The 15,647-nt window shown below is 40.7% G+C and overlaps 1 protein-coding gene across 1 annotated transcript in view; it reads right to left on the reverse strand.

Annotated features, from left to right (window-relative positions):
- Window positions 1-7,975, reverse strand: part of LOC126288766 (vesicular glutamate transporter 2.2-like) — a gene marked incomplete at its 5' end in the record, with an annotated part of 61,981 nt that extends 54,006 nt beyond the window's left edge. Inside the window, 2 exons of the mRNA XM_049984898.1 lie at window positions 5,762-5,889; window positions 7,960-7,975. Coding sequence (XP_049840855.1) covers window positions 5,762-5,889; window positions 7,960-7,975 — 144 coding nt within the window. The remainder of the gene's footprint in view (window positions 1-5,761; window positions 5,890-7,959) is intronic.
- Window positions 7,976-15,647: the final 7,672 nt, after the last annotated feature.

Raw genomic sequence — 15,647 nt, forward strand, 5'->3', positions numbered from 1 at the left:
TATGTGCCACATATTGTATTCCACACATTTATCAGTGATCTAAATTCCATTTTCAGATAGAATTTCATAATTGATTATCGAAAACTGAAGCAAGGTCGATTGCGACGTGTAGCGACGGACTCATTGACAATAATCAAAACTGTCATCACGTAAATTCCATTTTTATACATAAGACAGGTATATATAACAGCAACAAAATATTGTTGAGCTCTTGCTCATACCACAGATGTTATAAAATCCTTCTGAAATTGTGTTTTAGTGTACCTGTAAAAAACATATTTCTAATGTTGTAATCAGTTAAAGTCATCACGCCATGTTCTGTTAACAACTAGAGATAATAACAAGATAACGGCATAATAGGTATCTACTCATTTGGCTACTTCCCAAACTTTTTCCCTTACATTTTTACATAACCTGTACCACAGCAAGAAATTTATTGAAAGAATTGGGGTTGTCAGCTTTTGCTGCACTAATTTTATTTGTTCACAACTAGTTTCATCCTCCTAGTTCATTCTCAATTGATATTGTGGTACTGTATACAACGGAATATATTATATTACCTCAATGGTCAGAAATCTAATAATGTGACTGTAAATGTATTTTAAATACATTTACCTGCAGTAGAAAACTATCCCTTATAACTGAAATGAAAGTGTCTTTGAATTTTTTTCTATTCATATTGGTCCACAAATGCTATCGTCTTGGTTTGACAACTTGACATCTACTAAGATATTATACTGATCAAATGGTAAAGTTAAGCATGCAATAACTGGAACAATAATTTCAAATACGAAGACTGTACATTTATGTGTGTATATGATAAAAGTTAAAAATAGTAAAATATTAATTAATATGAAAAATGGCAAACATGAAATAAAAATAAATATTAAAGTGTATGGTGAAGTCAGATTTTATTTTAAATTTCATTTTGTTGTATAGATGACCTCTGATTGTTGCTTAGCAGATTGAGATGGAAATTATCCAGGAATTTTTTGTTCTGAATTTCTGTTTATTCCTTAAGATGTGTATCAGGTTGATATTTGAATAACTGCAAATTTCGATTTCTTAAGATAATCATTTGCTTCCAGTTCCTATCATAATGTAAAATCTGGAGCTTCTCACTAATATTTTGAATATATGTTTGTTGCTTAAGAGATGTAGTGCAAAGGTATTTGTACTGACATAATTACATTGTATGTGCTCTCTGAAACATATCTAAAAGTTTCTACCAATTTGTCCAATGTATACCCTTTCACAATCATCACATCAAATTTTGTGGATCTAAATAGGTCTGTTGTACTGATGGGTCTGTTGTACTGGTGATATGTCTTGCATTACTAATAGTGTGTACAGTATGGGACCTAACTTTAATATTTGTATTTTTAAAAGTTTTGATTTTTCATTTGAAATGATTTTTTAAATTTGCAGAACAACAAACTTAGTTTTTTGTTTAGCTTATCCATTTCTAGAGTAATTTCATTTCCTTCTGAGCTTTGTTTAATTTTTTTCTGCCTATACTTTTGTTTATGTGTGGTTTTAAATAATGTACTTAATATAAATTTTCTAGTATTGCTAATTCTTCGTTCACCTTATCCTCTTCAAGTTGAAAACTTATCTCTGCCTCATAGAGTGAAAATATGTCTTCTATGGGGTCCTGTGTGACTTGATTAATTATTGATTAGTGTGTATGTAATTGCTCATTTTCAAAAAGTTCCAAATCTGTAGAATGAATTTTCTTTTCACTGTGACATGTAGAAAGTCTCAATACAGTTATTTATTTCTATTTCATGAGTGAATTTGTCTTTGTCATGCAGACTATTTAGTTGTGAATGGATGGTGCCAGTGTCTTCTTCTTTACCATGTAGTAGGATTTATGTCGCTTGGACATAATGTTTGTACTAAAAGATTTTGTCTGCTGTGTGTTCAAATTTCTCAAAACTTCTTACGTTAATATGTTTAATGAATGTTAGCTAGGATTCCTGCCATGCAACTACCCAGGGTCGAACTGTCTGGTTGAGGATATATATTATCTTGAAACCAAAAATAGTTACATACAAGAGAGAGTCATAATAGTTGAATGAACTTGTGGGTTTCAGCTGGAATTAGTTACTTGTACGTAGTTACACTATTTTCAACTATATTAATGTTTCTTTAATTGGAATATTTGTCTAAAGAAGAAAACAGTTTATTTTCATCAGGAACAAGTTTTTTTATTTGGTTCATTAATTCATGTGTATTTTTATTGTTAAAAAATTGGAAAGTTGTTGTAAGGACTACAGACCAAACTGCTGAGGTCATCAGTCCCTAGGCTTACATGCTACTTAATCTAACATAAACTGACTTATGCCAAGACAACACACACCCGTGCCCAAGGGACAACTCGAACCTCCAATGGGGGGGAGCCATGTGCACTGTGACAGGGTGCCTCAGACCATGTGGCTACCCAGTGCAGCTTTTATTTTGTATTTATTTCCATATGTGAAAAGCTTGTTATTTAAATAACTTAGTTTTTCTTGACAAACAAGAGGCTGACAACACTACTGACAATAGGGTCGATAGGTATGTACTTTTTATGGATTTTTGTTTGTGCTCGTAATGTTGGGTTTTAGAGGTTCAGAACTATACATTCCCTTATCTCTTTATCTGTGAAGAGATAATTGCAAGTTTAAGGATTTTCTTCATTTGCGCATTAAATTTGTACATTCATGTTTTAACTTACATCATTCTTTGCGAAACATTCATGAAACTTATTGAGAAATTCGTCTTTTGATATTATTACCAATGTGTTGCCTTTATGAATGTGGCACCATGTTTATTTAATTTCTCGTTAGTATCTCACACTGTATTTTGGTGGTCATAATCTGGTAACTGTCTTCCTCACTGTGTTTTATTTGCTTTGAAACCATTTCAGAGATTATAGAAGTTATTTTGATTTCGCCTGTAGTAGGGAGACCTGCCATATCTAGCGGTATTTTTGTATTAACTATGAGACTTATTGTCATACTACTTTGTAGCCTGGAAAGTAAATTAAATTTTAATGCTTTATTCAGGAGCTACAGCTCTGCTTTTGTAAGCTGAATATTTGTGAAACTCTCAATGTGTTGGGAAAATGTTAAGTTATTGTAGGCTGCTCGTTCACATTCGCAAGTTCCCTTCATCTGAGCATGAACTATGACATCGTTAATTTGTTTATATGTGTTTCCCTAAATTTTTAGTCACAAGATGGACATACTCGTTAATTAGTCTGATTATTAAATTGCACTGCAATAGAGTGAACGTTTTTCCTAGTTGTAGGTGTGCAAGGCATGATTGAAGATGGGACCAGATCTTCTGTTTAAACTTAGCATGAATTTCATATTTCATCTGGAGGAAATCACTTTCCTAGTGGCTTGTTTTGGAAGTTTAATAATAAAATTCACAAAATTTGTAATTGCTTTTAACTGTTCACTAAATCTCATGTTTCAATAATGTTCAAATTTTAATTTTGATGTGCTGATAACATTGGATTTTACCCTTATCTTTGTATGCTAGTATGAGACACACTTTCTGCACAGTAGATACCACAGCAATGTATTTATTAAAATAAGTTGTAGTTTTCTGCTTTTGCTGCATTCATTTTATTTGGTCTCACCTAGTTTCAGCCTTCTAGGCTGTTCTCAAGTGACTTGGTGGTGCTGCATGAAGTAGAATATATATAAAGAAACAGTTTCAGTTGCAAAGTTATTTTTATTACAAATATCGCATTTCTCCTGGTCAAGTCTTCGTCAGATTTTATGAAAAGTTATCAAGAGAATTTCATGTCAGCGGCTGGAAAGACGCTTGGTCAGAACTGATGATGAAGAAACCATAAAATGATAGTTCTGTCGGACTAGATACAATTGTAAATCATGAACACTCCCAAACAAAGCGCAATGTAGAGCCACACATGCATCGTTTAAATCCAAAAATCAAGGTGAAAACGTTGGAACTGGATGGTTCCCAAAAGGTTCAAACGGCTCTGAGCACTATGGGACTTAACATCTAAGGTCATCAGTCCCCTAGAACTTAGAACTACTTAAACCTAACTAACCTAAGGACATCACACACATCCATGCCCGAAGCAGGATTCGAACCTGTGACCGTAGCGGTCGCGCGGTTCCAGATTGTAGCGCCTAGAACCGCTCTGCCACTCCGGCCGGCGATGGTTCCAATGCGGTCACCTTGCACGAGATGTAGTTGCCCACTTTTCAGGTTTATAAGACATAGGTTTGGCTCCTTCGGTGGTGTTCACGATTTTCTAAGCTGGTCTAGTCCAACAGAAATATCTTTTAGAGTGTTTGTTCCCTATCAGTTCTGACTCGCTGTCTTCCAAGCTGGTGATCTGAAATGCTCCTGACAGGTTTCATAAAATCTGATGAAGTCTTAAGCACAGGAAACATGTTGTTTGTAATAAAAATAACTTTCCAACTGAGACTATTTCTTTATACACTCTAGAAAAATGATTGTTGTACCGTTAAGCCTATAATGGAGTGAATAACTTTACAGACCAAAATATAATTTCTCCAATTATTAACAAAGGAAGTTGGGTGCAATAATAAAATTCAATTAAACGACTGTTTCAAAAATAATGTTTATTCATGTTGGAGGAAAAAAGATCATGTTTTACAGAAAGAAATCAGCTGGATTAATATCACTGAAATATTATTCATAGTATTAAATTCTCCATAACTACTGAAATATTATGGACTCGCAAAATCTAAGACTAGTTTTGGAATTAGCACAAAAAATTCCTGTAAGATGATAGATTTCACACACCAATTCTCAGTCGTTTTAAATTTTGTAAATATAACATTTATTTACTTTTGCTAGTATGACAGCATTATTTGATTAAATAACAGGTGGCTCAAACAAGGTTGCTACCACATTAATATACATTCCAATTAATTTGATATAAAAAGGAAATTTCCTTTGAATTAAGACTAATATGAGTTGAAATATCACTGACCTTCTAGCAGCTTCATTCTGCTCTGAAGTATGTATTTATATTTAATTTTTGTGATCTCGAGTCTCATAGACTGGTAGGGAGGAACAAGCCTCTAAATAGATTTTAGAGAGACGACAAAAGTGAGTTCAGAGTGGCGTTGTGGTATGTCATGTAGACTTTCCACACTCTTGTTGCTGTGTAGTCCATCCAATAATAGGTTTGCAACAATGGGAGAACATGGCCAGTGTCTGTTGTTATTGTGAAATTCTATTGTGAGCTGTCTTTATGTAATAAACATTGTGATATGGAGACACGAGTAGTCACATGGCACATAGCTCTTATCACAAGTGAACTCTGAGGCCAGACACCTGGAAAGGCCTGCAGCCTATTTATTGAGTCATATGTTGTTAATGAAATCCATAAGGTGAATATGTGGGAGCGTTGAATGGGGACCCAGAAAGCGTCACAACTTTTACCAGAGACAAGTCTCAGTAGTCACATATAATAATAAACATACACTACAACTTTTCAGAAAGATCATACAGTTGTGTGAGGGTCATGGTAAAGGGATGATAACCCAGTTGGAGTAGAACCCTGCCACATACAGAAAGAAGGCTTTGCTGTACCGTCATGATGTTGAACCACTGAGCACAAAAGCTAAACTCAACTTATGGAAGCTTATTACAAAGGGCATGAGTAATACGAAAATTACATATCAGTCCTATTTATAGGAATTACCAATTTCGTGCACTAGGTGAGTGTTGTGATGGCCCAGCAGTTCGGCCAGCAGGTACCCACCTTGATGTTAGGGTTGCCAACCGTGTTGTTGGCCATGACAACGACCCCCATCGACATGTCGGTGCGCAAGCTGAAGATCAGCAGGTGGGTGACGCATAGCAGCAGTGCTTGAACGTGCCTCACGCCCAACACCGGAAGTCCTAAAACAAAAGCTTATGAACTATTGTTGTGTCTACGTGCGCCATTGTTTAGAAGGCCAAGGTATGTGCAGGTTTCTGTCTGTATTAGCTTCTTCCCAGCCAAGTTCCTTTAATTGGTTTATGAGATAGGCAGAGTCACTGTTCAGTGTCGAAAGGGATTTAGAGAAGATCAGTAAAGCCTTAGCATGCGATGGCAGGTAAGTTTAATTATAATGTGTACAAATGTCCTCACTGTTGTAACAGTGTGCTTGCCAGGAAGCCCATAGAGCGAAGATGACAATCAGTTTAGCGTGAAACTTGCTGAGGTTGGTTCAACAATTCACAAAGTTCAAAAATGGTTCAAATGGCTCTGAGCACTATGGGACTTAATATCTTAGGTCACCAGTCACCTAGGACTTAGAACTCCTTAAACCTAACTAACCTAAGGACATCACACACATCCGTGCACGAGGCAGGATTCGAACCTGCGACCGTAGCAGTCCCGTGGTGCCGGACTGCAGCGACTAGAACCGCACGGCCACCGCGGTCGGCAATTCACGAAGTGCCCATGCTTGATAACACGAATACATATTCAGCAGTAGGAACTCCGACAAGGTTTCCCATGATTTTCTTAAAGCACTTCAGGTTTATACTAGGATGATTACAACTCAGTGCTATGTTCGATCTGGGTCAACTCTGGACAAAATGACAAACGTCTACCCACTCACAGTTCACGAATTAATTTGGCCAGCTTTCTGCATTGGACCATAGATCATCACTACTTTCGGTCATTTAACATAATTGGTTAGATGGAAGCTATTCCGCACTTCTGACAATATTGTAGTCTTCAGCTATCAACATCCATGTAGTTCCTGCATAACTTTCTAATGCCATCTACTTGTCTTCTAACAGGTCGTAGTCTCGTGCTTTTTTTATTTATTGGACTGTAGTTAACAACTGTTTTTGTCGATATCCATGATTTGGCGGCTCAGCAGTTAACTGTTAGACTAGAAATACAATAATTTGGGTTCTTTCCCTGTCCAGTCCTATAACTTTTATCCATCACTCGTTGCTTCTTTTGCCGCTGCCAATGATTTTTAATGTATTTAATGTGAGAAACGTCAAGCTGCGGCTTGCTACTGATTCCGCATTAAACAGTACGTCCTCCCCTATAACTAGATATACACTCCTGGAAATTGAAATAAGAACACCGTGATTTCATTGTCCCAGGAAGGGGAAACTTTATTGGCACATTCCTGGGGTCAGATACATCACATGATCACACTGACAGAACCACAGGCACATAGACACAGGCAACAGAGCAGGCACAATGTCGGCGTCGGCACTAGTACAGTGTATATCCACCTTTCGCAGCAATGCAGGCTGCTATTCTCCCATGGAGACGATCGTAGAGATACTGGATGTAGTCCTATGGAACGACTTGCCATGCCATTTCCACCTGGCGCCTCAGTTGGACCAGTGTTCGTGCTGGACGTGCAGACCGCGTGAGACGACGCTTCATCCAGTCCCAAACATGCTCAATGGGGGACAGATTCGGAGATCTTACTAGCCAGGGTAGTTGAGTTACACCTTCTAGAGCACGTTGGGTGGCACGGGATACATGCATTGTCCTGTTGGAACAGCAAGTTCCCTTGCCGGTCTAGGAATGGTAGAACGATGGGTTCGATGACGGTTTGGATGTACCGTGCACTATTCAGAGTCCCCTCGACGATCACCAGAGGTGTACGGCCAGTGTAGGAGATCGCTCCCCACACCATGATGCCGGGTGTTGGCCCTGTGTGCCTCGATCGTATGCAGTCCTGATTGTGGCGCTCACCTGCACGGCGCCAAACACGCATACGACCATCATTGGCAACAAGGCAGAAGCGACTCTCATCGCTCAAGACGACACGTCTCCATTCGTCCCTCCATTCACGCCTGTCGCAACACCACTGGAGGCGGGCTGCACGATGTTGGGGCGTGAGCGGAAGACGGCCTAACGGTGTGCGGGACCGTAGCCCAGCTTCATGGAGACGGTTGCGAATGGTCCTCGCCGATACCCCAGGAGCAACAGTGTCCCTAATTTTCTGGGAAGTGGCGGTGCGGTCCCCTACGGCACTGCGTAGGATCCTACGGTCTTGGCGTGCATCCGTGCGTCGCTGCGGTCCGGTCTCAGGTCGACGGGCACGTGCACCTTCCGCCGACCACTGGCGACAACATCGATGTACTGTGGAGACCTCACGCCCCACGTGGTGGGTCTGACACACCGGTGTCAATGTGTTCTTTTTTCCATTTCCACTAGTGTATAAGTCATTTCACAGGCCGGAGGAATGCAATTGCCTACCTGCTCTTTCAGTAGCACCAGAAAAGTGCTGTGATGTTGAATCCCACCTTAGGGTCGATCACAGCGTTTCCATTTCCGTTTTACATCCATTTGCTGGCTGCGTGAACTGTCCATCTCAATTTAATTTTCATTACGGTCGTATATAAAGGGCGTTTCACAATTCATGCTACGCACTTCGAGAGGTTGTAGAGGGGACTCAGTAGATCAAGTTTTGCATAGGAAACCATGTCCAGAAACGTCATCCAACGACGCTACAGCTCTTCAAAGCTATAAACGCCAGCGCCTGTAAAGGTATGTACACTGGTGTCCAAAATTAAAGCAACAAACCACTATGCGTCTTGTGTCTAATTCACGATATAATCATACAAACTGCTGACATATGTCCATACGATCGTGTCCTGCATCGAAGATGGCATTCTGGTCAACGGACAACCACGCCAGCGAAGACGTCAGTGCACCTATCAAACGGGATAGTGTTTGCCGGGTAGTCCCGCATCCACCATCGGTGTGTACACAATCACAGACGGTGGGGTATGGCTCAGAGAAGATGCCTACCAAGGTCTCTGTGGTGGAGAGCCATGGGAAGAATGGAAGCAGACAGTCGCAAACTGATGTGGCCCGATGACTTAATGTGAATCGTTTTGTTGTTTTTCGGATGTGGTGACAGTTTGTAGAGATCGAAACTGCATCCAGGGCGGGGGCGATCACGTGTAGCATTATAAAAAATGGATCGTTATTTGGCTATAAGGGCACGGCGATACCGGGTCCACAGTGTGCGCCAACAAGAATCTGACCTCGCAGCATCAACTGGATGTGTTGTAGCGAGGCAAACGGTGTGCAGAAGGTTTCGGCAGAGTGACCTTAACTGTCGGAGACCCATCGTATGTGTATGTCTGACGCGTCTTCGCAGAAGGGAAGGTCTAGATTGGAGCCGTCAACATCTGAACGTCGTACAGTGGGCTCATTATGTTCTCACAGATGACCCCGATTTGGTCTAGACAGTGATTCTCGACGGATTCGCATCTGGAGAGAACGTGGAACACGATTTCGGGACCCAACCATTGTGGAAAGAAAGTGATGTCGAGAATGATCCCTAATGGTGTGTGCAGGAATTACGTTGACCACCCGTACATCGCTTCATGATATTGTACGGTTAAATAAGCAAGGTCTTACTGCTGCCAGGTTTCGTGACGAGATCTCAGGACCTCATGTGCAGTTGTTACGAGGTGCTGTGGCCCAAAACTTCGTATTGCTGGACGATAATGCTTGACCTCTTAGAGCACCGGTGGTTGATATTTTCCTGGAAACGCAAGATATTGCAGGCATGGCGTGCCCTGCTTGCTCTGTCTATTCGAATCGTATAGAGCACGTCTGGGATGCAGTAGGGATACGGGTTGCATCACGTCAGTATCCACCAACCACTCCCCAAGACTTGCGAGCAAGGTTACCGGAAGAATGGGTGTTATCGCTTCAATATGAGATTGGTGACATAATTCACAGCACGCCCTGTCGTTTGTTAGGCCTGTATTGCTGCCAGAGTTTGTCAAACGCCATACGGAGAGCATTAACCATTAAACAGGAAAAATTCTCTAGGAAATATGGGTTCTAAAATGCATAACTTAAGAGATATCAGCACTAGTGTCTCACACTAACAAAGATGAACCAGTGTTCATAGCCCTGAGGTATTCATCTTAGAGTCCATGTTTACTGGAGAATTTTTCATGTTTTCGTCCATACCACCACCTCTGAAAGTTGCCTACCCTACAATCTTAACAGCAACAATAACGATACTGTTTCAGAGGTAACAGAATGATTTTCGATTGTAACTTTCGACAGGTTCGTTTCCGAACCAGGGACCCTTACCTCAGATTGATACACTTATCCTTCTCCATCATCCGTGAAAGTTTGGAACATCATCACGGAATCACCCTGTACATACGTAAATTAACAGACGTCGACTTCTGTAATTTTGAAGCTTTGTAGCGTCGTTGGATGACGTTTCCGGACATGGGTTTCTGCGTAAAACTTGATCTACGAAGTCCCTTCTGCAACCTGTAGAAGTGTGTAGCATGAACTGTGAAACACCCTGTACGACTTCGTCCTCAGGTTCTTCCCTTACACACTATTTTGTTTTCCTGCCCCTCCTAGTAATTCCCCAGTTGAAACTGTTGCTTGACGAGCAACTTGCAAATGTTGAATGGTTTTAGAAATGAAAACTGTCTGACTGCCATGAATCAAAGTGGTAGCTCACACTGGTTATTTACTTTCCTTTTCAGACCAACTGGAAGATCAGTTTTTAAAACTCTACTTAGTTTACTAAACCCACTTCGGGCATTTTTATTGTTCTGTTCATTTCCTCTCCTGAACACCCATTTCCTGTCTTCAACTGCGTGAATACGAAAACTCAGCGAATAGTCTTAGCAATTCATCGTTAAGTTGTAGAGTTTTATTATCAACGTATTGTTTGTATGTTGCAATTAGCTTTTGGGTCTATTTCCAAACTTTTCTAATAAAAGCTGCATTCTTTGTTGAAGTTTTTCTGCATTAGATGCAAACAGCACTTGTCATCAACAAAACAAAGAAGGTGCAGATATATTTCATTATTTTTATTTCCTTGATTTAAGGATCTAAAAAGTCTTCTGGACCCTGCTGAGATAAGTTTTAATTTACAGTTTTCTTGCCTGATTTCTCTTTCAAGTCTAAATTTCTCACTGTCGTGATGAAGTCTACTGAAAGCTCTAGCATTGGCGTACGTGTGTACTAACAGAGGCTGACTCTGTACCAGTTTCGTAAGGTCTGTCTGTGTAGATTATGTTGCAGTTGAATCATAAGTTTCACTCAAAATATACGAATTCCAGGCTGAGATAATTCACATTCAGTGTTCTAATCTGTAATTAAGTGTAAGATAGATTGTCTTCTGAAGCCAACTTATTCACTTGCTTTATTAAATTTTGTGGATTTGTAGTACTAAGAGAAGGTAGACAAGCTTACTACAGTGTCTAACAACACAATGTAAATCACTCAGAAGACATGATCGAATCTCAACGTAACTTCCTACCTATGTACATCATCCGTGAGTACGTAAATGATTATAGTTACAGGTAGAATGGCCACTAGAGAGGATTAGCGTTGTTCGTGTTTAATGTTGTTACCAGGTCTGGTGGGGTATATAAGTGACGTGAACAGCTTCAGATGTTGAGGGATCACTATGAAGGACAGGGAGACGGTGCATTTGCGGAATGTTTTCAGAGGAACATAATTCCCCAAAACGTTGAAAATGCTGCAATCGATCTCCTTCAAAAGAACTGAGTCAGTTCCTAGTTTAAAAAAATTGTTAGCTTTCCTGCATGGCCAAAAGTCACGGGAAAGGTTACACCATTTGAATATCTGTCGCCCGAATGTTGCGTTTATATGCGCCGCATGGGGCGATTGGAGAGACATTATCTGGCCAGTCTAGTACAACCGCTGTCGGATAGCGTCAGGTGCAGAGTTGGGAGGGTTAACGGCCAACGTGTATTGAACGCGGACAAGAGCAGAGCAGCAATAACCACCTACAGATGACAATTCGTTCGTTTGCTGAAATATCGTGGAGAACGTGCGACGTTACCCGTGCGTACATACAAAATTCTACAAGTTATAAATATGCCAGGAAAACATCTGACCGAAATAATTCATATTCACTGCAGGCCTGTACTTTACTTATTGTATGTCATCAAAGATCCGACAAAAAAGTCGTGGACGATTTTACAGAGTCCTCCTAAGCTGTCAGCTATAATGTGTTGATCAGTAACCGTTCATTAACTACGGTATCTTGGTGTTCGTAATACTTTCTTCTGCTTTTATTCATATTCTTTCACTTCTTTCATTTACTTTTCTTAAAGGGCAACCAGATTAAAGCCTTCGTCACGCCATCTTACGATACAACGACGCCATCAAGGCACTTTTCGGAATATCCAGCTCATGCAGTTTCGAAGTCTGATATCTGAATTGCACCAACATGATAATATTTGCTCAAGTATGAGGCAGATCAGAAGGCCAGTGACCACTACCGATAACGAGTTCGATAACGAGCATCCTTTTGAAAGACTTGTTTGGGAAGGAAGTTCTGTCATCTAATTGCTGCTACTTACAATGCTATCTTGATAGTTAGTATCAGACCTCACCATCGGCTATCGAAACGAAGGGTATTATTCGTATCATTGCCTCTGTCGTTTCTTTTATACTTACCTTTCAAGAGCAATTTGCTTCGGTATTTAGCTTCAGGACACCGCAGAAAGGTTAATTTCACGAGACTGATTCTTCTACTTGAAATCATTTCCTAACAATGTGCTGCATTTATGATGTACTGGTCGTAAGGGGCATAGTTAACTCGGGTTGCAACATTGACCTCCAAGGTCGCTTGATGTCACGGTATGTGGATTATTTCTTCCTGGACGTTTGTGAACGATTCCGTACGTGGGCCACGCCTTCCAATAAATTTCGGTGTAGTTCTACGACACATACCACCAGCAGTGATAGCAGTAACACCAGACAAGCACGCACAATTATGTAAAAAGTCTGGATGATTGTCGTGGGTCCAATGGGGGGAATACCGAGCAATTCTGGAAGGTAAATGAGATTCTTGATCCTAAACGTAACTGTAAAAATGAACGCAAGGTTCTATATGGAAGCATGTAAAAGAAATAACCTTGTAAAATTGTGTGACTGTTTCGATAAACAAAAACTTTACGCGTCAACTAAAATTTACCCTTTGTTTGTACGGTCATTCATGTAGAAGATATAGTTTCCTCAAAGAGATTGAATGTTTTTTTTAATCAGCCAATGCTATATCGTTCCGTTTATAAGACTTCCTTAGAAAAGTGTCTTTTTGAGTCGGGTTCATCGAATGTAAGCTGGCTCTGATACAGAAGATTTACCACGAGAACTGAGCCACCTACCAAAAGACTTCCGTCACAACCACCAACAAATATCCCACGTGCTTCTGCAAGCAGAACATCGCCAAGGTGGAAAGTGCTTTCTTTCCTTTCTATGTGGTCCTGAAGAAAAAACATCAATTCGTCTTCGGTCTCTCAATTAAAGTATACCGAGAGGCCTGTGACAGATAAGGTCGACTTCGGAGCTCTCAGCGTTATCAAATAATCGACTGAGTGTGGACGGTGTTACGTCGTGCAGGGCTTGCATACGAGACACCACAGTGGGGATGAGGTGACAGGTGTCTGTTACTACACTACACGGTGGGTATAAGGTGAAACACGTCTAAATAAATTATGAATAATCCGCCTCGATTGCGAAAATTGCCGGTGTTTACCCAGGTTTCAACGTGGATAACCACGCCTTCTTCACAACAAAATAAAAAACAGCTTGCCTAAATAGGCAAACTGTTTTTTATTTTATTTTGTTCTGAAGAAGGCGTGGTTATCCACGTTGAAACCTGGGTAAACACCGGGAATTTTCGCAATCGAGGCGGATTATTCATAATTTATTTAGATAATTACGATTGCTGACGCGCTGCAATGCTGAAAGTTCTGAGACACGTCTCTTACTACACTACACGGTGGGTATAAGGTGAGAGGTGTCTGTTACTACACTACCCGTAGAAATCAGCGATAGCTAAACCTTCTGTGAAGAATGGACATAAAATTGCATTTGACGAAATCGCCATTGCAAGGAGGTCTAACACGATCTGGGATAGGGTAATAAAGTTAACTATAGAGAACAAAATACCTGACAACTGATGGGCAGGGGCACTAGGAATATAGTGCGGGACAATAAGATGCGAATGTGGGTCTCACGGGGTGCGTGCCAGAGATAAGTTCCTGCAGTCGCAGTATCCTTTGTGTGCTCGGTGCCTCAGATGAATAGCCGGCACGGTAACTCAGCGTGTTCGGTCAGAGGGTTAGCTGCCCTCTGTAATAAAAAACTGAGTTAATGGATCAGCGACGAACTGAAACAGGTGTCTCACGACGTCCGTCCCGAGCAGATACAACGAACAAGAACGAACAAACTGAGATTTAAAAAAAAAAAAAAAAAACGGATAGAGCGTCTGCCATCTAAGCAAATGACGGGTTCGAGTCCCGGTCGGAGCACACATTTTGACCTGTCCACGTTGACTTATATCAACGCCTGTATGCAGCTAAAGGTATTCATTTCATTGTAATATCATAGTCATGTTCATTAATCCGTGCGCTCGCAGAGTATGTTGAAAAATAGTAATTCCAGTTTTGTCACTAGGTGAAAATATGGCACTGCAACCAGTCAGAACGTCAAGTGATGTCAGTATGCTGTTTGTTGCTCGGCGAAGTATGTTGATTTCTTTTGTGAAATGACTGTTGGTGTGAAGTTTGACATCTTCCATAGGAAACAACATTTATTGAGAAGAGAGACCTGGCACTGTTGGTACGTTGCTTTTTCGAATGGCTGCAATAATGGTACTGCATTGCGGGAGTGTCGCCAACATAAACATCTGCAAAGAGGCCCTTTTCAAGAAATTACCTAAAATATGATTAGTAAATTTGAAGAAACAGGTGAATTACGTCGTGCAGCAGGGAAGGGGAGGCGGCTATTTCCCATGGCAATTGTTGGAGTTGCTGTAACTACATCCACTGCACAGCACAAGCCTCAAATTATGCAGCTAGTGCTCTAGCTGTGTCACGGGAGCTCATTCTCCCCTAGTCAACAATTCAAAACATTTTTCGGAGCATTTTACTCTTGCATCCCTGCAGCATTCAGAATGTGGCTCAAATGAAAAGGATGCAAAAGGTGTCCAGCGAATATTCTCTGGATGTAAAAGGCTTTACTTGCACGGAGAGATGAATGCATAGAAATGTAGCATAATAGGGGATTCTACTCCACCACATCCTATGCAGCAACATCGAATCCACTCAGCTTTTGTGACTGCATGGTGTGGTTTCACACGCTCCTTCATTCTTGGTGCATTTTTCTTCGAGGGAATGTCACCTCACGACCTTGTTTGCTGTATTGTGACATCTGCACGTGATAAGACGCTTCCTGTGAGACACCTATGCAAGAAAAAAACTGTGTCCTCACCACTATTTTCCTCCGAGATGGTGCGACACCACATGTCGCTTGCCAGATGAAAGATTTGCTTCAAGAAAACTTTGGTATCGATCGCATCTCCTCTAGGTAATTTAAGGACTTGTGGCCTTCCAGATTCCCCAACGTGAATCTATGAGGCATCTTGCTTGTGGGGATATCTGAAAGATGTACCCGAACTCTTCCTGATCTGGAGGTTAGGATACGACAACATATCGCCCTAATTACACCGGATATGCTGCGATGCTGGCGATGCAGTGTAATGGGTACAGCATGTTGATGAGTCGGGAGGCAGCATTGAACACATTTTGTAACGATATCCTAATGAAAGTTCCAGAACCGCAGATATCAAGTATTTGGTCATTGCTCT

Source organism: Schistocerca gregaria, chromosome 1 (genome assembly GCF_023897955.1).
Source record: "Schistocerca gregaria isolate iqSchGreg1 chromosome 1, iqSchGreg1.2, whole genome shotgun sequence".
Taxonomy (NCBI): Eukaryota; Metazoa; Arthropoda; class Insecta; order Orthoptera; family Acrididae; genus Schistocerca; species Schistocerca gregaria.